Raw genomic sequence first — 25,382 nt, 5'->3', positions numbered from 1 at the left:
CTACATAAAACTAAAAATCATTTGCACAGCAAAGGAAACCACCACACCAACAACGTGAAAAGGCAACCTACTGAGTGGGAGAAAATACTTTCAAGTAATATATCTGATGAGGGGTTAATATCTGAAATATATAAAGAATTCATACTACTCAACAGCAAAAAAAAAAGAAAATCCAATTTTTTTAAATGGGCTGAAGATCTGAATAGACATTTTTCCAAAGAAGACATAAAGATGGCCATCAGGTACATGAAAAGATGCTCAACATCACTAATCATCAGGGAAATTCAAATCAAAATCACAGTGAAATATTACCTCACACATGTCAGAATGGCTATTATCAAAAAGACAACAAATAGCAGGTATTGGTGAGGATGTGGAAAAAAGGGACATGCACTGTTAGTAGGAATGTAAATTGGTGCAGTCACTATGGAAAGCAGTAAGGAAATTCCTCAAAAAAATAAAAATAGAATTACCATATGACCTAGCAATTCCACCTCTCAGTATTTATCCGAAGAAAACAAAAACACTAACTCAAAAAGATATCTGCACCCCCATGTTCATTACAGCATTATTTACCATAGCCAAGATATAGAAACAACCTAAGTGTCCATCAATGGACGAAAGGATAAAGAAAATGTGGTATATATACACAATGGACTATTATGTAGCCATAAAAAGAATGAAATCTTGCCATTTCCAACAACATGGATGGATCTTGAGGGTATTATGCTAAGTGAAGTAAGTCAGACAAAGACAAATAGTATATGATCTCACTTATATGTGGAATCTAAACAGAAATAAAAACAAAAGAAACTAGCTCATAGATACAAAGAACTGATTGGTGGTTGCCAGAGGGGGAAAGAGACAAGAAGAAATAGGTGACGGGAGTCAAAATATATAAACCTTCAGTGATAAAATAAACACATCCTGGGGATGTAATATACAGTCTGGTGACTATAGTTACTAATGCTGTATTCAATATTTGAAAGTTGCTAAGAGAGTAGATCTTAGAAGTTCTCATCACAAGAAAACAAATTTTTTTAACTACGTAAGGTGACTAATGTTAACTAGAATAATCGTGGTGATCATTTCACATGTATACAAACAGCAAATCTTTACATCGTACACTTAAAACTAATATAATGTTAAATGTCAATTATACCTCAATTTTTTAAAAAAGAGGATAAAGACAAGAAACTGTTCAGAGGAAAAAAACTGCCAGGACTCGATCAATGAGACATGGGAAATAAGAGGAAATAATCAAAGGGGATCAGATTTCTAGCTTAGGTGACTTGGTGCATATAATTCAACTTAAAGTTATAGGAAACCCAAAAAGAAAAGTAACTTTCAGAAAGAGTAAACTACAACAGGCTCAGCACTGGAAATACTGAATCTGTAGTTGGAAATTTAGGTTGGGGAGGAGGAGTCACAAAAGAACTGTATGCAGCTTTATTTGATTACTTTATTCACTTAACAAGAGTATTTGAGAATCCACTATGTTGCCAGGAACGTAGACCATAAAAATATAAAAATGAACAAGAAATGGTTGCTGCCCAGAAGATGAGAAATGTAATGTATCTGTAGGCAGAGGGTAGAGACTGGCAGACCAAGTTCTCAGAGGATGATACTTACATTCTCAACCTTGGCCACACATTAGAATCACCTGTGGGAGCTTCTGAGCACCCCAATGCCCGGTCCTGGGGTTGTGATCTAGGCATCAGTGGATGCTTAAACTCTCCAGGTGATGCCAATATGCAATATGCAGCCAAGATTAAGAAAGCAGTAGCTCAAATCAGAAGAGAACACCTAGGACAGACACTTCCTTTGAAATATTTGGCAGTATTTGGGGGAGGAGTGTGGAGAAGGATAAGAGGTAGAAATAAGAGAATTTTATTGAAGGAGCTCCCTCCATATAGCTTGATGATTCATAGTTTCTCTGCAGAGAAAAAGTATCAAAGGCTAAAAATAAGAGTATATGAGAATAAGGCAGGTATCTTAGGAGAGAGGCAAAATTTTGCAGTAGGCTCTGCAGAGTGTGTGAAAAAGAGTTAATTAGGAAGAAGCAGAAGCATTTTAGGTAGTTGTAAAGGTTCAGTGGAAGTTAGCAATCATGCATTGGTACAAGCATCCATCTACAAGTTTGTACAACTCTCCCTAATGATGCTTGGCAGTTTGAGAGTACGCACAGAGAAAACATTCAACCAGGAAGGTAGATTGATAGGTCAGAAGGATAAAGGGAACTGAGAGTGCTGGTGAAAGTTAAAAATAGGACAAATAAAAACAACGCATGGGATTGCAGGCCTTGATGATGATGAGAACACACTCAAATGAGTAAAGAAGTCAGAGATCAAAGGAGGGGGAATTTTGGTCAAAACTAAGTTTCCAAATCCAAGATTTAAAGATAGCAGAGTACAGGGTGAGTATGGCAATAGATAACTAATCACTCTTGCTACCTGTCTTTGCCCCTCTCCAACCCATTATCCACACTGCCCAAAACCTGATATTTCTAAGTTGAAAATGTGATCATCTCTCCCCACCCTCATGCCTCAATCTGCCAGATGAACTCCATCAAAAGCCAGCTCAAGACAGGGAGATCAGCTCGGTGCTTTGTGACCACCTAGAGGGGTGGGATAGGGAGGGTGGGAGGGAGGGAGACGCAAGAGGGAAGAGATATGGGACATATGTATAACTGATTCACTTTGTTATAAAGCAGAAACTAACACACCATTGTAAAGTAATTATACTCCAATAAAGATGTTTTAAAAAAAAAGTCAGCTCAAGAAGTCCTAATTATCACCTCCCCTATTCTGGTAACTTAATACCCACCTCCTCTACACTTTCTCACCCTTGCCCAATCTTAAACAAGCTTTTACAGGTACTGTTCACACACTGCTTTACAAGTTTGTTTCCCCTAATAGATTCTGAGTTCCCTGAAAGCTGGAACCAAGTATTATCATCTTTTAATCCATATTTCAACAATCTTCCTGATAAATGCAGCAAGTAGAAGTATTGATTCTGGCATTTCTTGTTTGCTTATGCTTGTATCAACACTTTTAATGATGATTTATTTGGGGAAAACTCTTTAGGCTACCTGTCCATTACTGTGAAGTTTTATTCAGTTAAAGCTAGATAGATAATATAATCTACAAAGACATGGAACCAGTCACAATGTATTATGTAACCATATGCTGAAGCACATAATCAAAGTAAAGTACTAATTTCAACTCTTCCAAGTTGTGGAATTCCAACTCTTCCCTTAGGATACTTCATTTACTGTTTGTTTGTGATGTGTGTCTATCTGATAAACACAAGGTGGGGAGACCAGTGTCAATCCGTATTTTTAAAAAATTAATGAAACAAATTTTTCTATTTATTAGATAAAAGTAAACGCAAGCCAAACTTCTAATATATCTTTATGTGCCCCAGTGCATCATCTTGCACACCCATGAAGTATACATACCTCCACTTTCGATGTCATTGGTCTAAACATAAGGTAATGAACACTTTGTCAGCCACTACAAAAAAAACCCATTAAAATATATACTACTAAAAATTTTGTTTATTTTTTAAGCTAAAAACTTCGGGGATAATTTCAGATATTCAGCAGTTTATATGAACTTTAAAAGACTGCTTTCCTAATACCTTGAACTATTGGAATAAGAAGTTAGTATGGCGGACAGAAAAAGAAAGCCTTAAAAGGTGATCTGGAACACTTACAGAAAGACTAAGCCTCCAAATTAAAATTCAGGTTACTAGGTACAGGCTGGAGGTGAACATTTAAGAGCACTCTGAACTCCCCTAGGCATTTTATCATACTTATGACTACTTATTCAATTTCTGTTTTACGGGATTAGTTATAAACTCCCATGAGAGCAAGTGCTGTCTGTCTTGTTGCCTGCTATATTCCTAGTCATAAGAACAATGCCATGTGGCACACAGATGTTCAAAAAATATTTACTAAATGAATGAATGAAAGAATTAAGTAGTATAACTGAAGTTTCAATTAAGAAACTAATCAAAGAAAACAACAACAATAAATAAGTACTAAACATTGAGCTTTAAGGAATACTTACAGTAAAGTCATCAGAAGTGCCAGCAAAATAGAGTGAGAAAGTCCAGGAGGTAGCAGGGAAACCAGGAAACAATAAGGCCCTGGAAAGAGGTGTGTTGTGGGAAGGAGCTGGGTAGAGTCACTGTGGAAGTCTGAGAAAAGGCCGTTTGATTTATCAGGAAGATAACTGGCAACCTCAGGAATGCTGTTTAGGTATAGTTACAGAAGTGGAAATCAACTGCATGGAACTAGGCAGGAAATTCTAAGATGGTAAGGAAATAGAGACAACACACTAGTCTTATGAATTTGTCAGTGAAACGAAAGAATCAGTATTATAGCTATAGAGGGCTCAACAGGAACAAGTGAAGATTTTTTTTCAAGTCAGGAGATCTACAAGTTTGAGGAAGAGGATCCAGAGTTTTTTCCTCTAATGGTGAAGGCACTGTTGTGTTCCTTTCGTAGAAACAGACATAGATTATGACAAATATACTTGTGAAGACAGACATCTGGAGATAAAATGTTTTCCACATAAAAATCTAAAATGGACAGTAAAGAACAAATTCCTGATTACATATTTCCTTTTCCATATTTCTGGAAAAACGAGAAGAAAGATGGAGTCGACTCTTTCTTTCGTAGTTACCTTAGAAAGAAATGGTTGCTTCTTTTGTCACCACCACAAAGAACACAAATATTTATGTTATCTGCTGTTCCTTATAATACCCTTAGGAACTAATCTTTGTGCCTTTAACATAGCTCCTACTGCTGTGACCGCTGTTTCAGTACAACACTGAAGCATGAATGTGAGCTCATTTCATTGCCTGCCGGGCCTGCATTTTTCCAGTCCTATGGTAACACAAAGGCACAGAGACAAAAAATACATAGAGCTTTTTTTTACTCTTGAAATACTAATGTCTCTCCCTCCGTTCTTGCACCTGTTTTAAATTAGTTCAAGCATAGGCTGTATCCTGAAGACTGCTTTAGAAGCCATTTGGAATTACCGGGTTTTGAACAGATTTCACATCATATTCTCATTAGTTATTAAAATTCACATCATATTTTCATTAGTTATTAAAATTCGCCTCGCTGAATAGTTAAGGGTTATTCTATCTCACTCACCATCTTATACGTTCTCCACCCGGCACTTGGTGTCCTGGGCACCGTATTTCGCACCAAGTATGCACCTAGTGTTGATCTTGTAATCCAGCACGTTAGGCAGTCACAAAATCCTTGTGGCAGCAAATAGAAACAAAACTGGAGCAGGGGGAAGAGGGTGTCTCTGAAGGTTGTCAAGTAACCGAACTGAGAGCTTCCTGAGGGCAGGGACAGTCTTGTTCAGCGTGGTATCTCCAGCACATGATTCAATCCTGGTACACGGCAGATACTCAATAATGCTGAATGAATGAACAACAGGCTCGGTGGGGACATTAAATTCGACCCTATACTGCAAACGTTCGCCAAGTGCCATCCAGGCGTCAGGGACCAGCGGGGCGCGGGTGCTACAAGATGACAGGGAGCTGCTGGTTCTAATTTCACAGATACTGTAATTTTATGCTACAACTTCCACATTTTCACTTAAAACAAAAAGAGGGGATTTGGGTTGCCTCTGCTCTTGGTTCTCAGGGGCTTAATTGCAAACCGCAGCGCCTCAGCCGCCCAGCGGCGCGCACCTGACAACGAACACGACCCTCCCCGAGGCGGAACTGGCCAAGCTCCCGGCGCGCCCCGCGGCGATCCTGAAGGGGTCGCTGTTCCCGCGATAACCTCTACAAAGGCTCCGCCCCGCGGCCCGCGCTCTTTTTCTCCGTTCGGGACCCGGACTTTCACGGCCGAGTTGCCCGGTAGTCCTCTGCAAGCCCACCGCGGCCCCTGCCGACGTTAGTGGCAGCACTCCCGGTAGGACAGGCCCTGTGTCTCGGCCGCCGCCGCCGCCGCCGCCGCCGCCGCCGCCTGGGCGCGCGGCCGGCTCCGAGGCGCTAGTTCTCTCCCCTCGCCCCACCCTCTCTCTCTCCCCCTTCACGGAAACGACAGCTGCGGCGGCGGGACTGGCGCCGCCTCCCTCCACCTACCACGTCTGACCCCGCCACTCGCCCGGCGCCCCAGCCCGGCCGCGGCGCCTCAGCCTCCCCGCTAGGTCAGCCGGCAGCTCCGCCCGGCTTCCTCCCAGAATGAACATCATGGACTTCAACGTGAAGAAGCTGGCGGCCGACGCGGGCACCTTCCTCAGTCGTGCAGTTCAGGTACCGCGGCGGGAAGAAGGGGTGGCGACTCCCGAAGGGGCCAGGGAGGGTTCGCCCGAGGCGGCCGCGCCCTCCGCACCGGGCTTCGCCGACCGCCCGGCGGGCCTGCTGCGGCCGGAGGCCCGGGTGATGGGCGCGGCCTGGTGCCCCTCTGGGCCCGGCGGCCGTTTTCCTCCCCGCTCCTGCCCAGCCGCCGCTCCCGGGGAAGCGAGGCGGAGTGGGGACGGGGCCCGGAGCTTCCTCCCTCCTCTGGAGGTCGCCTTGATTTTGGCTTCGGGCCGAGGCACAGCACCACCCGCCTTTCTGACCTCACGACGCCGGTGCTCGTGTGACCTCCCTCCCGGGGCTGGCGGAGGCCTTGCGAGTCCGCGGCGTAACAGAGACCGTTCTTGAACCACCCCCACCCTTTCATTTCGTCTTTCTCACTCTCCTCGCCGAGTCCAAGAAGGAAGTTTCCTTTCCTTGCCCCTCAATCCAGAGAGCTGCCAGCACAGTTCCCTGCAGTCCTCTCTCACCCCGTCCGGTCCCTGGACTTGGCAGTCCGCGGGAGAAATGGAGATCCCCAGTTGGCGTCCAGACTTTGCCAGGGCCACTGAGTTAGGGGGGTTCCCACTCATTTTCGAAATGGGAAGCACTGACAGTAGAGCAGTGCGAGAGAAAGGGAAGATTCATGTTGTGCTTATAGTCACAGGGACATTTTTCAAATACACTTTAAGGGGAAAAGTTGACCGTCTCGCGGTATTCAGAAATCAAGGAAGTGTCAGTACTAGGGAACTTGGACAGTTTTCTACAGTCATCACCCACATTATGCCAACTCAGTTAAATCTACGAACAGATGTAAATTTCACCACAACATGGGTTGTAAACAGTCTGGTGTTTAAGTTGATGACATAGACATAGTAGCAACAACATTCTCTTTTGTAAAGAGAAAACAAAAATAGTTTTCTAATATAACATACCAAATTGATACTGAAATAAATCATTTGTATTGCATCACTGCTTTCCTTATCTCCTTTACCCCGGTTTTATTGGCATAGTTGATTGATCTTACATTGCACTATTTTTGGCAAAGAATCATAGAACTAGAGCAAGATAATGGCTGCCTATATCGTGAGCTTTGGTGTTGTTTTAGTGCTGATTCCATGTGATTCTAGATGCTGAATGCAGATTTGACACTAAGTAATGCCACTCTTTTAAATACAGCTAGAGGGACTTACCTGGTGGTCCAGTGGTTAAGACTCCTGGCTTGCACTGCTGGGGTTAGATCCCTGGTGGGGGAACTAAGATCCCGCATGCCACACCGCGGGGCCATAAGTAAATAAATAAAAATAAATACATACATACATACAAACATCTAGATATGTTTTCAAGGTGCATAATCCGCACTGCTTAAATAGGACACATATATTACAAATTGATTTAAATAATTGATAGACTTGATTTAAAAAATCTTGAGACAGAGCTCTCAAGATGTACCTCCCAAATGAATTTCAATTATTGTTTCAAATTCTGTAGGAAAAAGTTTTAAAATTATAATCTGTTAGTTATCAAATAATTTTCAGTCTTAAATACTTAAGTGCCTACTCCATGTCTGTGTGTCACTACAATTTTGGACACTAGTGATACAAAGTGATACAAAAGTGAATAAAATCAACACAGTGCCCTCCTGAAGCTTACAATCTAACAGGATAAGACAAAATAAGAAATACATCAGGTGGTGATGGAGAAGATGGCCAAAGGGGATAGGTTAAGGGCAGGGGTGATGGTTGTTGCCATGTTGTATAGACATGATGGTAAGGGCAAGCCTTTCTAATAGGATCAAATTCGAAAAGACCTCAAGGAAGTGACAGTTCCCAGTTTTTTTTTGGAGGGAAAGCATTTCAGGCAGAGGCAACAAGTGCAGAATCTGAGGTTACGGGGGTGCTAGGGAGACCAGTTAGGGAGCTGTGGCCATAGGACAGGCAAAAGGTGTTATGACTTAAATAATGATAGCATAGCAGGGGAGGTTCAGAATCTAACCAGTATTCCATGTCATATTGGCTCTGGAGTATGAGAGAAAGATGAGTCAAGGATGACTGTGAGGTTTTGGCTTGAGCCATTTACTAAGAAGGGAAAAATTTCAGGATGAACAGGCTCTTTAATGTGACTTTTTATATTACATCTGTATCTGTTAGAGGTACATTTTGAAATATTTATGTATAAACTATATCATGTCTGAGAATTGCTTTAAAATATTTTAGAAGAAATAAAGATGGGTAGTTGAAACAGCATTGGCAGAAGGTTGATACTTGCCGATGCTGGGTTATGGGTTCATGAGGTTTTATTATACTATTATACTTTTGTTTATGTTTGACATTTTCCACAATTTTTTTAATAAGTTTATTTGTTTTATTTTATTTTTGGCTGCATTGGGTCTTCGTTGCTGCGCCCGGGCTTTCTCTAGTTGCGGCAAGCAGGGGCTTCTCATTGCGGTGGCTTCTCTTGTTGCGCAGCATGGACTCTAGGCGTGCAGGCTTCAGTAGTTGTGGCACGCGGGCTCCGTAGTTGTGGCTCACAGGCAGTAGTTGTGGCGCACAGGCTTAATTGCTCTGCGGCATGTGGGATCTTCCCAGACCAAGGCTCGAACCCATGTCCCCTGCATTGACAGGCAGATTCTTAACCACTGTGGCACCAGGGAAGTCCCCACAATTCTTTAAAATAAAATATGTAAGGAAAAAAAAGATGGTTCCAAAATGTAATGTGAAATTTGGAGTGCTGTGTGGTAATTTTCAACAGAACACCACTTTCTCATCTCTGTATTTAGTCGATAACTGAGTTCCTACTCTAAATTGAGTTGACATCAGTGTAGTGCCAAAGTGCCAAGTTTCATGCTAAGAATAGTGTAAGAGCTATGCCAGTTACTCATTATAAGCAATAAAAACAGTAGGAATGGAATTTAGCTTTGATATTTCTAAATAATTCTATTCAAATCAAATTATACCTTAAGGAATAGGCCACTCTGGTTAGACAGCTGCTATACATTTTTTTCATTTTACTTAAAAATTAAACATGTTCCCTGTTTTAAAAAAAAGTAAAATCAAACTACTAAATCATATAAATGTGTCCCATTACTCCACTCTCAGTCTTCTAAAATGTGTTTATATACCTCGGTACTTTAAAAAGAATATTAAGGTAAAATGTATAAATGAATAGGAGTATTCATTCCCTAACAATCCATTTGGGTGTTTTTGTTGTTCGTGATGCCTTCAGTAGAACACAAAAGGATCAGGTAATATATCCTTGATAAATTGTTGACTTTATTAATGTCTTAAAAACCATTCAAATCCTACCTTTTCAGTCCTGATTCCTTAATTGAGAATTAAATACTCCCTTCCAGCCTTGTCTTTTCTCTTACTTATATATAAATACTGTATTCCTATCAAATTATTTTTTAATTTCAAAAATATGTTGTACTTTTCTAACTCTAGATTTTTGTTCAAACAGTTAAACTCATCTTGAATGCTCTCTGCTCCCTTTCTGTGGCCTTTCCTTACCTCAAGATATAACTTCAAGTCCATCTCAGACCACAGAATCTTGATGTGAATTCCTATGTCAATTCCTATGTCATTTCTCAATTTTGTATGATCATGTGGCATTTTTCTTGTAATGAATTATTATGTAAGGTCTCTTAGAACTCTGAAATTCTGTCACTCTGTGGCTTTCGCATCATTAATAAGATTGTATGTCTAAAGGAATCAACTCTTTTTTAATAAATTTATTATTTATTTATTTATTTATGGCTGTTTTGGGTCTTTGTCGCTGCGCGTGGGCTTCCTCTAGTTGCAGCGAGTGGGAGCTACTCTTCCTTGCAGTGCGCAGGCTTCTCACTGCGGTGGCTTCTCTTGTTGTGGAGCACGGGCTCTCGGCACATGGGCTTCAGTAGTTGTGGCCTGTGGGCTCTAGAGCACAGGCTCAGAAGTTGTGGCGCACAGCTTAGTTGCTACAAGGCACGTGAGATCTTCCCAGACCAGGGCTCGAACCCATGTCCCCTGCATTGGCAGGCGGATTCTCTACCACTGTGGCACCAGGGAAGTCCCCAACTCTCTTTCTTATTCCCCTCTCACAATATCCAATATGGTTTTCTGTTTGGTTTTTGTTTTAATTTTTATGTCATTTTAGCCAAGAAAGTAGTATCCGTATGCAAAGTTTACTCTTTGAATCATTTAGCGTGTTAAATAATTATTAGTATTTTTCTGACATTATATCTGCTGACCTTGAAGTTGATTAATGCTAGTCTGAAACAGACTCATTAATTGAACCTATATTTATTGAGTACCTCCTAGGTGCTTGGTATTGAAGGATACAAAAATGAATGAGAGCCAGTTGCTGCCCTCAAGGACTTCATAATCTACTCTCAATTTATCATAATTAAATATTCTTTGTAGTAAGTAGCCATTTTGTGAATTACTGTTCTTCATTTGATAAATCTTTCAAGTGGGTGCATTTTTAATTCAGAATTGATATTGAAGCAAAACTTTGCTCACCATTGTTAAAATGATATATAGTCTCTAAAAAAATATTTTCAAACTAAATTACTGGGGGAAGGGGGTTCATTTTAATTTTCTAACATTTTCTTTGAACTGACTACTAAAGTTACACTATGAACTTCATGAACACCAGCTATTTTCTGAGGGGGAAGAGGTCTTTAAACTTTAGTTGCAGGTTTGGCCTTTATTTCCCATTTAATTTAACAAGCACAATAGTGTATCTAAGCTGGAGATGTAAAGATGAATTATGATGCTGGCCTCCACCAGCTCCTGTCGGATCCTGTCTGGATGCAATTCCACTCACTCTCAGGTCCTCCTGAAATTCCATTTCTTTTATAGAATTTAAATTGCAGTAACTTCACCATGTCTCTGAAATTCTAATAAATATATCCCATTCAAAGGCCATACATTTTCTCATTCTGTAAAAACTCTTCACCTTTAGTGTTACCCAAAACTGTATTCACATCCTTTGGTGCTGTTGGCATTAATTTAGTAAACAACTAGATAGAACATGTTTTGTTAACCTGATATTAAAATAATTGTGTATGAGCTTAGAACAGTAGTTCTCAGTCTTAGCTACACTTAAAATTACCCAAGGAATCTTTACAGCTTGCACCTCAGTCCAGTTAAATTAGAATCCTTGGAATTGGATTCAGCATCAATATTTTTGAAAGCTCCCCCAATTCCAAAGAGCAGCCAAAATTGAGAACCAGTTGAGGAGAATCTACTTTACAGTTTACTAATATATTCAGAGTTTGTGTTATACGTTTGCCCCAAAGAAGTTTAGAATACTTTTAAACTATTACTTTACCCAATCAAAGAATTGATGGTTAGAGTTTATATTAAATAGATGTCTTTGATCACACAGACTTTTTACTTGTAGTCCTTTATTCTCTCTAGTAAATCAGGGCATGGAATCCAGGCTTCTTATTTCATACTGTAGCCTGCATGTCTATCCTGTAGTAAAGGAAGGATTGCAGGGCCTGGCATAATGTGGCTGACTCAAAGACAATCTTTTTCTTAAAGCAATGTTTAGAGAAAATATATAAAGAGTGGATTAACCTTTCTTTTCTCAGGTCATTTTACTGGGTTACTAATGAAATATTATGAAAGAATAGTACATCAAATTACACTTTAGAGAACATTGGGTTTGGATTTCTATGACTTTTTTGCATTCTGACATTCATCGTAGCTTGTTTTCACAGAAGTTTTTAATTATTAAATGGTAGTGCTATACATGCATTAAAATACATGCTTAAGGGCTTCCCTGGTGGCGCAGTGGTTGAGAGTCCGCCTGCCGATGCAGGGGACGTGGGTTTGTGCCCTGGTCTAGGAAGATCCCACATGCCGCGGAGCAGCTAGGCCCGTGAGCCGTGGCCGCTGAGCCTGCGCGTCTGGAGCCTGTGCTCCACAGCCGGAGAGGCCACAACAGTGAGAGGCCCGCGTACCGCAAAAAGAAAAAAAATATATGTATATATATGCTTAAAATCAAATGTAGTTTATAATGAACAACTATCAGCACTAATTGACTACAAAGTCAGTAATGATTTTGGACTTAAAGATGTTGAAAACTAAAATTTTTAGGGTAAAATTTAAAATTTTTGGCAATTAGGAAAGGGGTCTTTTTTTTTAAAGAAAGAATAAGTCTTATGTTCTTCTGACAAAGATATCATAATTTTATGTTTGTGTTTAAGCAATATTGTTAAGATCATAAAATCCTTAAGGGCAAGAACCATGTCATATGCTAAATATATATCTCACATGCAGTTGAAGAAAAAGTATGTATTCTCCACAAATATCTTTGATTAATACTTCTCCTTAATTTAGTTGATATAACTCATCATTTCTGTAGTTGATGTATGCTTAAAAATGTTTTAGAGGAAGATTTATGCATTAAGTGTTGTACTAGTTTGTTAACCTAATATATCATACCTTGTGATTAACAATGGAAAAAATTTTTAAATCCCCATAGTGATAAAATCATGGGAAATATATCTTTTACAATTACACATTGAAATAATAAAATTTAAATATATGATTTCAACTTAAATATATAACATTAGCAATGTTCTTATGTCCCCTCCCACCCTTTTATTGTTTATTTTAGATAGGATTGAAGTTATTATCCTTAATTTGATGATGATTGAATATCAGGTAGGAAGCAGAGGTGGGCTATAGGATACAGCTCACCAGAGTGCTATGAACAAAGAAAGAGGGACAGAGAAGCACAAGGTGTGTTTAGGTAATGGTGATAGAAAATATTAATTGCTTGAAATCAGCAAGTATTTTACTGGAAGGGTAGCATAGTATATAATAAGACTATGATTCAAACAGATACAAGATTGAATCCCAGCACTGACATCTTAGGGCAAAATTTTAAACCATCCTGAGCCTCAATTTCTTCATCACTAAATTTATGATTCTTACCTGTATAACAAGATGTTTTTGAGTACATGATACAAAATGCACAGCAATTGTTTTTTACTCTCAGAAAATGCAAGTAAACATCAGAATTTATTACTGGTACTTAAATAAATTGCTCATGTGGTTCTTCCTACAGAACTGCTATTTTCTGAACAGGCTTTCTATAATCAAACTATCTCACTCATACTTAAGGGTTCCATAAATTCACTCAGTTAATCATTCAGTCACTGGATCAAGAAACAATAGGACCATCTGTGTTGGTCCTCTGTCCACCATCTTTTTATCTTTGTATCCTTATTGTCAAATTACTTGTTTGTTGTCTGTCTTCTCCATTAATATGTAAGCTTCCTTAGAGCAGAAACCTTGTCTGTTTTTTGGTTTCTGAAATCCATGTGCTTAGAATAATGCCTAGCACATATGTAGGTGCTTAATAAATATTTGTTGAAGTAATGAATGGAATGAACAAACAAAATAGATGCTTACTAAGGAGCTAAGTGGAGAATTTTTCTCTACTGGTAGATCATCCTTTATAGATAATATTCACTTGGGTGAACTACTCGCATTATCTGGGAAATAATCTATTTAACCAAGGGAGGTTAGACTTGGAACCTCTAAAATTCTAATGTATACCTTTGGCAGGTCTACAGCTTAGAATCTTCAGGGATCTGTAAAGAATATCAGCATTCTCTCTTAAGAATTAGATTGCATAGTTACCCAGCTGACCTTGGGGTCAGAGTTTTGATCTTTTTCCCAATGCCTCTCCTATCGTTGGTTACAGTACACTGCAAGTTTACAGGCTTAGGCAATAGCTTTGGAACTACTATTCTCAGTTCCACCCATTGGGTCAGGGTTTGGCTACAGGCCAGTCTTTAAAAGACCTAAAGCTTTACAAAAGCTATTGAAGCTATTTCTAGGCCTTGAATAAAACCTCTAGTGGGGGTGTACCAGAAGTCTAAGAAAAACATTCTAAAAGCTATAAGTGCTAACTGATAATCAATTGAAAGTATTAGACCAAGAAGGATGCTGAAAGAAACAGATAATAAAGTTCAGAAAAATGGAGCTGCAGAAGATATTTTAAAGGTGAACATTCTATTTTGTTATCCAGAAATAAGTCATGACTAATGAGTATAGAATTAGTGCTAGTGATATACCTGTGTTATGATGGGAAACCACATATTCTAGAGGAAAATTATGCATGATAAACAGCCTGAGTCATTGCTTCTAGTATTTAATTAAAAGTGTCCAGAAGTCTCTATAAAATCTACACAGAAATACTTTTACCTCTTTGTTATTGTATGGGCAATGCTGCCTTTCCTCAAAAACCACTAAGGATAATAAAAACTGATACGTTGTGAGTATATTTAACTACATTTATGATCTTTAAAAGATGCCTCAGTAGTATGAATAGGATATGTTCCAAAAGTTAGTCCATAAATCAATTGCTGGAACATATTTTGAAGAAACAACTTAAATGATAGTTTCCCAGAACATCCCATAAAAGCTTATCTCACTAGGTGTGATTAAAGTGCCAATGATACAAAGCCACATTAAACATAAATAGCCCTTTTTAAATTCAAAATAATAATTATCAGGCACTGAACAAAGTGATTTACATACATACCCTTACTTAATTCTTAAAACACCGTAATATATATATTGTCTCTCTTTTGCGATGGAAGATACCTAAGGAAAAAATATTCAAAAGCTTGCTCAGGTCACACAGTTAGCAGTGCAGTCAGGATTTGAATTCAGATCCAGCTGGCTCAAAATTTTACTCCTTACCACTATGTTATCCTACCTTTATAATGTAAGAAATATTTATATATTTTATATACAGGACAGTATGCTAGATTTTCTATAGCATTCACACCATACATTTCAGCAGAACTAAGGATATGTGTTAACTATGGAATAGGATTATCCTAAGTGCCACAAAAGAGGTATGGATAAATTACCAGAGGGGCAAAAAGGAGCATTCATATACAACAGTTTACAGACAATTATTTGTATGCCCGGGATTGTTTGGATTTGAGTTTTCTTTTTAATACAGATTCCTAAAATGTGTTGGGGGTATATTTAACTTTTTTTTTTTAACTGTATAATCAATAACAGTTCACAGAAGAAAAGCTTGGCCAGGCAGAGAAGACAGAATTGGATGCTCACTTAGAGAACCTCCTTAGCAAAGCTGAATGTACCAAAATATGGACAGAAAAAATAATGAAACAAACTGAAGTGTTATTGCAGCCAAATCCAAGTAAGAAATTTTTTACCTTTTGTCTCCATTATTGACTAATTTTATTAAAAAGTACTGTTAATAGGTTTTTTTTAATGTTTTTTTAAAAAAGTTTTAATGGCTCTTGGAAAACATTTTTTGGTTATGGCTTTGGGGTCTATAATTATTTTGTGTGTGTACTTTTGGTGAAGAAGAGGGTGATAAACAGGTCATTGTATACCCTCTAACAAACTGACAAGTAACATTTTTCAGGCCTCTGTAGAATCCTCTTGAAAACTCAATTTCAGGCAGTGAGTTTGAATTTTAAGAGTTATGAAAGCCTGTGTAGATAAATTAATCTTCCTTTCTCATCCAGGGAAGAATTGTCCCTAGTAATTAAGGAAAAATTATATAGAAACTTAAGTAGTTACCAACTATTTATGTTTATGTTAAGTTTTACATTTTTACATAAATTATTCCGTTTGATTTTCAGACAGCATCATAAAGCTTTTCAGATCACCTAAGTCAATAAGGTGGCAAATAAGGTGCATAATAATTGTTTTAATTGAAACTCACAAGTTAGCATTTTGTTCAGTGTAGCATAGCTAATTAGAAGTGGAACTTGAACTAGAACCAGGTGTGTTGACACCCTGAGTTTTACAGATCAAAACTGAAGGACAAAAACAACAATAACAATGCCTGCTTTCCTTCCCCTTTTCCCCAGTGTTATTGTGACCATGTTGTGAAATGCCATAAACTTACTTTGTTACTAATTTAAAGTTCCAAGCTTTAAACTTTGTTGCTATTACGTAAACCTCAAGCACTGTACAAAATATTAGTAATACTGTGCTATTTTAGTTAAATTGTGGTGACTTTTTAAAATAGTCCTTTTACACTTTGAGTGAGGCCTGTTGTTTTTGGACACTATGTGTTATTTCTTATTCATTTAAGGCTACTTAAATAATATACCATGGTATCTTAAAAAAAAAGAAAGAAAGAGAAAAGAAAGTAGTAGACATTTTTCCTCTTGTTTCTTGCTCTATCCATAGTTCCTTAAATAATATAGTCTGTTCTACAACATGTTTTTGTGATTGGCAAATAAGCTCACACTCAACTGGTAAACGGGAATGATGTCGGTTGAAGGGAGTTACAATGGCTCATATAATACAGTTTTACATTAGTGTTTTAAGTCTAAAGTAGTAACAGAATTTTTTGTGTGTTTTATTTATGCTCTCATTATAAAGTTACACAGATTTTGAGTAGTCAGACCTAACCTTCTTTTTCCTGTAAGCCCTGTTACTTTTAGTGCATGATTTTTCAGATCCTAGGATTTTTCAGAAATATACATTGTATTATAGAAGAATTGCCTGCATTTTTTGTTAAGATTTTATGATGACCTTTTAATGCCCTATTGAAATGAAACATTTATTTAAAATATACCAATTTTTTTTAACTGAATGAAATCAACATGGGATTCAACTTTAAATTTTTGACCAAATAGATAGATGGCAAAGATAAGAATCACTCTCACGGTCAGAAAATGAAGTTCTGCAGTTTAGTTAATATCTTCTCAGTGGCTATGTTTTGAACTGACTCATTTTGATTTTAACTAATTGAAAGGTTTTTAAATTCCTGCTTAAAAACTCTTCTGATGCTGCACCAGAGTCTACCACAAAAGCGAGTATTGTTCCAACAGCCTGTTTTATGTATGAAAATTAGCACTTTTGCCAACTCCTGAAGTGTTTCTATTACTGGTTCAGCTTATTTTTGAAATTTTCAGTGTACTGTGTGACACTTTCACTTGTGGAGGAGTTATGTGAGGTGCTTAGAAGGAACCCTATTTAACTGAGATTCTTTTTGGATTGTAATTTTATGTTTAATCATTGTTTCTGAAAAGTCTGGAACTTTGACTTTTTTCTTATTTGTCTCTGAAATATCTCACTGTTGGGCAGCAGTGTAAATGTGAATTTCTTAAATATTATGATAACCAAGTGTTTATTCAGATCTTACAGATGTTTTTTCCTTTTCATTTATGCTAATTCCTATTATTGCTTTTAACCTTTTGTATTTTAAACTTATTTTTAATGATGAAATCTTTTGAGTGCTCAGATATTTATATACTTTAAACATAATTAAATAAAATTAAGCCAAGGAATCATATTGCTGATCTCTGTAGACTATTCCAAATCCTATTGTTCCATTCCTTAAACTCCCAGTATTTAGCCTCTAAGAGGGAGATTGAGCATATGAGCAAACTAAATCAAAATAATAGTGGCAGAAGTATGTGACTCTTTGATTTTTCTTAGGTACCTTATATCCGTATTTTTATAGCTGGAAATCCCTGATTTTAAAATTGTGTACATATATTCAAAGTTAAAAATCAGACAGTATATGAATGGGGCAAAGACAACTTCACTAGATATTAAAGGAATACCAACCCTTTCTGGAACTTAAAATCCTATAAAATACTCATAATAGTTTTACTTTATTTTAAATATTTTTGTGCCAAAATATTTTATCAGATTTTTAAAATATAAGTTTCTTAGAGTTATGTAATACTCTTAACATGCAAATGAAAAATTATATATTAAGATATATACTTGAAAGCATACTAATTTCATGTTTATTTTACAAGGTAATAAATGTCTAGTAGGGGAACAAAACAATCTTTCAAATAGCTTAGCTTTTTGAAATCATTGGTAATTTTAAACCTTTTTCCTAGATGCCAGGATAGAAGAATTTGTTTATGAGAAACTGGATAGAAAAGCTCCAAGTCGTATAAACAACCCAGAACTTTTGGGACAATATATGATTGATGCAGGGACTGAGTTTGGCCCTGGAACAGCTTATGGTAAGTGAAAGGCAAAAGGTCTGCTAAGAGATATCTTTACTCTTAGATTTTTACTACTTAGAGACATCATTAACATTTACCTAATATTAGTAGAATCAATTTTAAATTCAATTTTTTTGTCTTAAAATTTTGGATGCAGTGACAAATGTAGGTGACCACTAAATATATACAGTGTAACTTAGTATTTAATATTTTTAAGCATATATTCTGAGAATTCACATCTTTTTATGTCTAAATAGGTATTCCCATTGAATCTTGCAGCACCTCTGTTGTACTTTTTGTGATATATTGCAGTCTCTGTTTATATATGTCTCTTCTAGTTGATTTTTCTTTTGTAAGCTTTCTTGAGGATTTATTTCTATAATAAAGTACCTGGCACATACTAAGTATTTGAACTAGTGCTTTTATTACCCAAGTAATGTCAGTACCACAAAAATGTTAACAATGGTTATCTCTCGATGTTTGGATGACATTTTATTTCTATTTTCCTCATATACTTTAAATTTTCTATTACGTTTCACAGTTATGCCAGCTTTTTTTAGTTGCTGTAGTGACTTTTTTAATGTATAACTCTGAAGCTCAGTTATATATGATTACCCCTCAAATCTAATTTTCTCAGAACATAAGACCATTTCAGATTTCTATAGCTTTTTTCCTGTTTTTCATGGCTAATAATTCTTTTTATTAAGACTTCTGCAAGAAATTTGTCCTTATTTAGATATGAAATGATAGGTAAATTAAGTGATTTTCTACGTATATAGTTCTGATTTATGAAATAGCACATAAATTCTGGGACTAAATTAACTTAGTTTTAGTAGTATTTATGTCAGATGGAAATAACCTAAGTACTGTGTAACGAATGCTATTAATCCATTAACTGGCTTATAGCTGTACAACTTTGAAACTATTACATTGTGTTCTTCAAAATATAATTCTTTCAGAAGTCTGAAAATGCTTAATATTTCTATACTTTGACTTCTAAATTTTAACTGTAAATTTTACAAAAACTTTATATATCGATCAGATTTGTTATTGCCTTCTTGTGCCAGACTCAGTTAGATGCTGGGGTCATAAAGGTACGTGAAAACCCAGCCCTTTCCTTCACCAAGCTGAAGACCTAGTGGAGCATGAACATTCAGAAAGCTTCTAAATTTTTTCCTTTTTAACCTGCTTAATCTGTTTGCACTTCTAATAATTCCATTGAATGTACCCTGATTATTTGAATTGGGCTTTGTGAATCTATTTATTAATAATTGATAATAGTATTAGTAATAGATGATTAGTATTAGTAATAAATTAGTATTAGTAATTGAATATTTCAGGAATTGGGCTAAACACTGTACAATATATGTATTGGTAAATCCTCACTTATATCCTACTTGTAAATTCTATTATCTCTGTGTAAAGACAGGGAAACTGAGTCTTAGAGAGGTTACATAGTTCATCCACAGCTAGTAATTCAAATGTAGATCTGTATCCAGAAATTGAGCTCTTAACTACATTATATTATTACCTTCCTTATCAATCAGATCTAATTTTATCTGAGAATGAAGGAATTAAGATCCACAGAACTAAAGCTTATTAGAGGTAGAACTGGAAGTAGAACCAATCTTGTGGTTCTCTTTCTTTTTCTCTATTTTCTACTGAATTTGTCCTATTTAAATATTAGGGTATATGTGCTGCAAAACATAGGTTTTTTTTTTTTTTTTAACTTAAGATACAAATATATACTCTTATTTATAGACACGAGGTAAGTGTATAAATACAGAAACAAAAGAATTTTGACTTTATCTACTTATTAAAATATTTTAAGAATTATACTTTTATAACTATATCTACACTATTTGAGCTGTGACCATAAGTATTTCTTAGTGTATCTGTCCTCTTTTGTCCCATTGGTAGAGTTGGTACAATAAACTATGCTATGATAAGGAGTTCACCTTTGTCATTTTCATTTTGATATTTATAATCTTAAATTTACTTTCAAAATAAAACTACCTTAACTACAGTTAATTTTATTTGATTTTTACTTAAGTAAACAAGTAACAACTGACTTTAAGGCAGATCAAATGCTGATTTATCTTAACATGATTTTCTGACATTACCAGACAATGGTAAAAAAAAAAAAAAAAAAAAACCAAACTTTTTTCCTTTGCAGGTAATGCCCTTATTAAATGTGGAGAAACACAAAAACGAATTGGAACAGCAGACAGAGAGCTGATTCAAACATCAGCCTTAAATTTTCTCACTCCTTTAAGAAACTTTATAGAAGGAGATTACAAAACAATTGCTGTGAGTTGGAAAATGTTCATTTTTTTAGTAAACTAATTTAGGTATATACTTAGTTTTTAATGAATAATTTGCCCTCTTAATGACTTTGTAGATGTAGCAGATTAGAAAAATTAAATAATCTAGTTAGATGCATATTCCAGCAGAACACAAAACTAACCAAAATAAAGGACTATTAATGATACGGACTCCACTTTTGTGTCCCTGTAGTGTTATTGAGGTGTCTTTACATCCATTCTTGTTCGTTACCAGCACTAAAATCTATAGAGAAGTTCCTGGAATGATTATTAAAATACGGCACAATTTATCACCACAGTATAGCCATATAGCTGTTCATTTAAACTGGGAGCCAGAATCCCAATTACTGGAAGCTATATTCCTGGCTATTAGCCTTTCTGTCTTTTTGTATCCCTAGAAGTCTATTATCTTCTTTTCACACAGCTGTGTTTTATTGCTGAAATAAAGAAAAAAATTTCACTTTCCCAAACCTAATCTGTTAATCTATTATTTTTTTGGTTTAATTTGTTTTTTAAGTGATGGAGAGTGGAGTTCTAGGTGAATATCTTTTTCCTAAGATTCTTGCAAGACTGCTCTTTATTGTAAATACTACTTCAAACTTAATTTGAAGATTTCTTATTACAAAATATTATTGAAACTCAATATGTTTACAATGAATTTGTGAATAAAAAGTGTTTGGCCTGAGACAAAGGAAAAACCACAAAGCTGAAATACAATTGAAAAGATATTAGATTGTCAATAGGATGATATTTAATATATGAATTCTAAGAACTAATAAAGCAAACAGTGAATTCTTATAAACTTACCTGTTATAAAGAAGCTTGATGTTCCCGTGAGGAATTCTAAGATATCGTACTAATTCTAAGATATCATACTAATGTTTGTTCATTATTCATTCTATAAATTTGAAATTCTGTTTTCGTAGTAATAGAGTTGCTTTTGTTGCTGTGGCACAGAGTTTCAAGGAGCTTTGCCCTGGGCCCTCTACCTTCTTCACCATAGGCGCTTCCTAGATTATCTGTTGAATAATTCTTTGTTGTGGGAGCTATACTGCATTATAAGATGTGTAGCAGCGTCCCTGGCTTCTACCCAGTAGATGCTAGTAACATCCCTACCCCAATTGTGACAACAAAGAAGATATTGCCAAATGTTCCCTGGAAGGGCAAAATCACAGAATATTAAAACTAATATTCTTTTGTTTCTGCCATCACCTGCCATCTTTCCCAGATATCTAGAATGTCTCTATCATTTTAAAATTGGAAATAGTGAGAAAATGGAGTCAGATACCTGAATCGTCACTTTATAGCCAATTTTGTAATCATAGATCTTTATCAGATGATTCATATATTTAATGGAGAATAATACCTTAAATGTGTATGCTCTTACTGGATTTTTAGCATCATTAGGCTTTTTTTTTCTTTCCTATATTTATAGAAAGAAAGGAAACTATTACAAAATAAGAGACTGGATTTGGATGCTGCAAAAACCAGACTAAAAAAGGCAAAAGCTGCAGAAACTAGAGCATCAGTAAGTAGTGTTTTTTTAAATAGAAGAGTATTTGAGGTTAATAACTTTAAGACTTGTAAAAGGTTTCACTCATATAACATGCAAGCTGTAATCTATCATTAAGACTAGAATATGACTTTAGAGTATTGTTTTTGTGTTTTTAAACAAACTTTTCAGAACTTAATACATTCAAATCAGTGAAAAGTAGTCATATCAGGAGGCAATATTCTTATTTTAGTGATATACTTGTTGCTAAAAAACAAAAATTATAAGAGCTCCTAAAGCTGTGTCATATTTTTTGAATAACCTCAGCGGTGATGGAAAATAAGTCTTCTGGAAATAGATTTATTATATTTGAAATAGAAAAACAGATAGTAATTAAGATAAGAATGAATCAAGTTTGAGAATGCTTATGTGTAGCTTAAAAATTAGATGTGACTCCCTTTCCACATGGGACTCAAACTGACCGAAGGAGTTGTCACCAAGAATAGTTCCAAAACTATTCAGATAGCAGCAACATGGAGTCCCAGGTGGCTATTTTGAAGGGGGAGGAAACCTGTTTGGATAAATTAGTTCTGGTATATTTTTTATAAAAATCAATCTCAGAGTAGTCTTTTAAGACTAAGTGGGTATATATTAAATATAGTGGTTCAATGATTTTATATATATGTATATGTGAGGATATATATATAACTTTAATAACTTTAAAGATTTTATTTATAAGCTTCTGATTTAATCTAATATTTATATAGTTTATATCTCTTTTCCAAAGTTTGAAGAGATTAATCAGCTTGAATTGGAGCACCTTTAAGATAGTACAATATAAACAAGTATGAATTTATTAGATGAAGCTAACAAGTTCATTCTTGAGCTAAGGGATATGTGTTGTTAAGAGACGTGACATTCCCACTGCCTTCTGTTCCCAACTCACTACCACTACTATCGTCAAGAATCATTGCCTTAGGAGCATATTACCATGGTGCTCGTAGAAGTCTATTGTTGGCTCTCTTGTTTTGGGAAAGAAAAGGTTGAGACTTGGTTTAGAGTGAAATTTAAAACTGGTAACTTGGTGTTGGACAGTGTTGTCTTATGAGATTACCCAACACCTTATATGAGCAGAATAAATTATTTTCTTCTAGACAGTTCTCCTTTTGGAGATTCTGTATTAGCAACTGCTGTAGAAGAGCTATCTTTGACAAGACATTAATTTCAAAATCACTGGCTAGTTCACCTCAGAATTTATGATGACATCATCATAAGGAACGGCTTAACTTCCCTAAACAAGCTTTTTGCAGAATTAGAACTTTACAGATGAATGCCATAGATGGCAAGAGACTCTAAATTAGGATATTAATTTCTAAGTTGCTAACAATAAACTTATATAGCAAAATATGAATTGGTTTTTAAGATACAAATTTCATAATCAGAAAAAATGTTAAATAAGGATCATTTGGAAATAAATGTTAGAACAGAATATCTTTATTTGAAATGTCTATATGTGCCCAGTGATTATGGAATAAGAATACAAAACTTTCTTTAACAAACACTATTACAGAATAATGATAGTCTACATTTTACTTGGAAAAGTGCCAGAGAGTTCATAAATGTAACAGTATACCAGGTCCTATGTATTCTAAATTATTTTACCACTGCTATTAAAATGTGTAGGAACCAAATATAATAGTAGACAAATTTTGAGAGATAATTCCTTTTGATATATCCAGAAAAGATGTTGACAGATTTTCTGTGCTGTGTATTATTGAGGACAAAATTTTTTCCATGAGAATTTACATTTAAAAATAAAAGTTTATACAAATGAATTTTTCAACAATTACGTTTGTACACAGCTTTTCTAGAATTTATATATTGCATTAAACAAAATTTAACTGTAGCCAAATATTAAAAATATTAGTCTAGACAAAAATTCACATTTCCTGATTTTAGTTGTGTTCTTTCCCTCTAGATAACCAACTTGTTTTTCTTCAAACTTTATAGCAGTAAGTCTGAAATACTTTGGAAAGGAAAAGCCTTCTTAGTTTGTTATCACATAAAGCCTGAGGCATGCCTATATTTTGTGATTTTTTTTCTCTGTATTTCTCTTCCGTTTACTTGAAGAATACAGAAAAATTGAAACCACTAGGAGTTTGTTTTTCCTTTTTTTTTCTTCTTTGACACATTTCCTGCTCCTAGTTGGTGGCTGAGGAGGTTACTCTAACCTCAGACTTTCTTTGATTTTACTTCTTTGTAAATTTCCTTGGATTGTTTTGTGACTAGTTGTTCCTCTGTAAGTAAGATTTGGGACCTGTGCATGTCAGCACTTTTTTAAAAATTTGTTTACTAGTTTCTTGTGACCTGTTTTTAAATTCTAGATTTACTGAATGCTAATTTTGTACAAGGTGCTTTGCTGAGAAGGAGTTCATATATAAATAGTGCAAAATCTCTGCTGCCCTCAGTTTACAATCTGCTATAGTAGATTGAATTTTTTGGTGATTTTGCCATACCAGTAAAATATTTCTGCCTGTATTCAATATTGCTACTTTACTAATCTGTTTTGTTAGTTAATGTGTTGAAGAATGGTAAAGCAGCATCAAAGACATTTCTCAAAAATATACCAATTGAGCAGAAAAGAGAAAACCTCCCTGAATATTTTACAATGAATAAAGTACAGCTTTGAAAATAGTATAAAACTTATATCAGAGAAGCAAAAACAAATATAACTTATGCATTTAAGTTATAAGGCACTGACATTTTTAACCTAACTTAGTCTATATAAACTTTTTAAAAAATCATTTTAGAGTGTTGCTAATGGGAAGAAAAAAATCATCTGGTTTCAAAGCTCTCTGATATTGAGAGGTTTAGACGTCTGTTACTTTTGGGTATCCAAACATGATGGAAAATACATTTTCAAGTAACATAACAAGTATGTCCCTCTGCCCACTTAAGCATTTCCACAGCAGTCTATGTCTTTAATCTGCAAACTGAGTGAATTTATAGCACCATCATATAACCTTAACTTAAATGTACATATATTAGAATTTAAAGTTTATTAAAAATACAAGGATTGACATGCCTTTCATATATTTCTTCAGGGTATGCTAAGACCTGTGAGACTGATTGAAAGAGAACATGGTTGAAGGCATCATACATTAATAAAATAGAAATGATCTTTGAATAGGGAAATTGTGGGTAGGCAGAATGGCTTTCATAGGTAAAAATTTAATAAAAATTTAGGAAATTGTGGCAGTTTTTAAAGTGATGCATTTTCCCT

General features: G+C 35.7%; 1 protein-coding gene and 1 long non-coding RNA gene across 5 annotated transcripts in view; one reads left to right on the top strand and one right to left on the bottom strand.

Moving 5' to 3' along the window:
* The window catches only part of LOC125964269 (uncharacterized), a 41,324-nt gene extending 35,457 nt beyond the window's left edge, over nt 1-5,867 (bottom strand). For both annotated transcript variants that reach the window (XR_007477148.1, XR_007477154.1), the window contains exon 1: nt 5,168-5,867. This is a non-coding gene — a long non-coding RNA (uncharacterized LOC125964269). The remainder of the gene's footprint in view (nt 1-5,167) is intronic.
* A 163-nt stretch (nt 5,868-6,030) lies between these two features.
* Nucleotides 6,031-25,382, top strand: part of SH3GLB1 (SH3 domain containing GRB2 like, endophilin B1) — a 38,693-nt gene continuing 19,341 nt past the window's right edge. For all 3 annotated transcript variants that reach the window (XM_049708703.1, XM_004262988.4, XM_049708740.1), the window contains exons 1-5: nt 6,031-6,288; nt 15,351-15,492; nt 18,173-18,301; nt 20,460-20,593; nt 22,043-22,135. In XM_049708703.1, coding sequence (XP_049564660.1) covers nt 6,217-6,288; nt 15,351-15,492; nt 18,173-18,301; nt 20,460-20,593; nt 22,043-22,135 — 570 coding nt within the window. In that variant the 5' untranslated portion in view covers nt 6,031-6,216. The remainder of the gene's footprint in view (nt 6,289-15,350; nt 15,493-18,172; nt 18,302-20,459; nt 20,594-22,042; nt 22,136-25,382) is intronic.

This window comes from Orcinus orca, chromosome 1, assembly GCF_937001465.1.
Source record: "Orcinus orca chromosome 1, mOrcOrc1.1, whole genome shotgun sequence".
Lineage (NCBI taxonomy): Eukaryota > Metazoa > Chordata > Mammalia > Artiodactyla > Delphinidae > Orcinus > Orcinus orca.
This window is presented reverse-complemented; position numbering and strand designations above follow the sequence as displayed.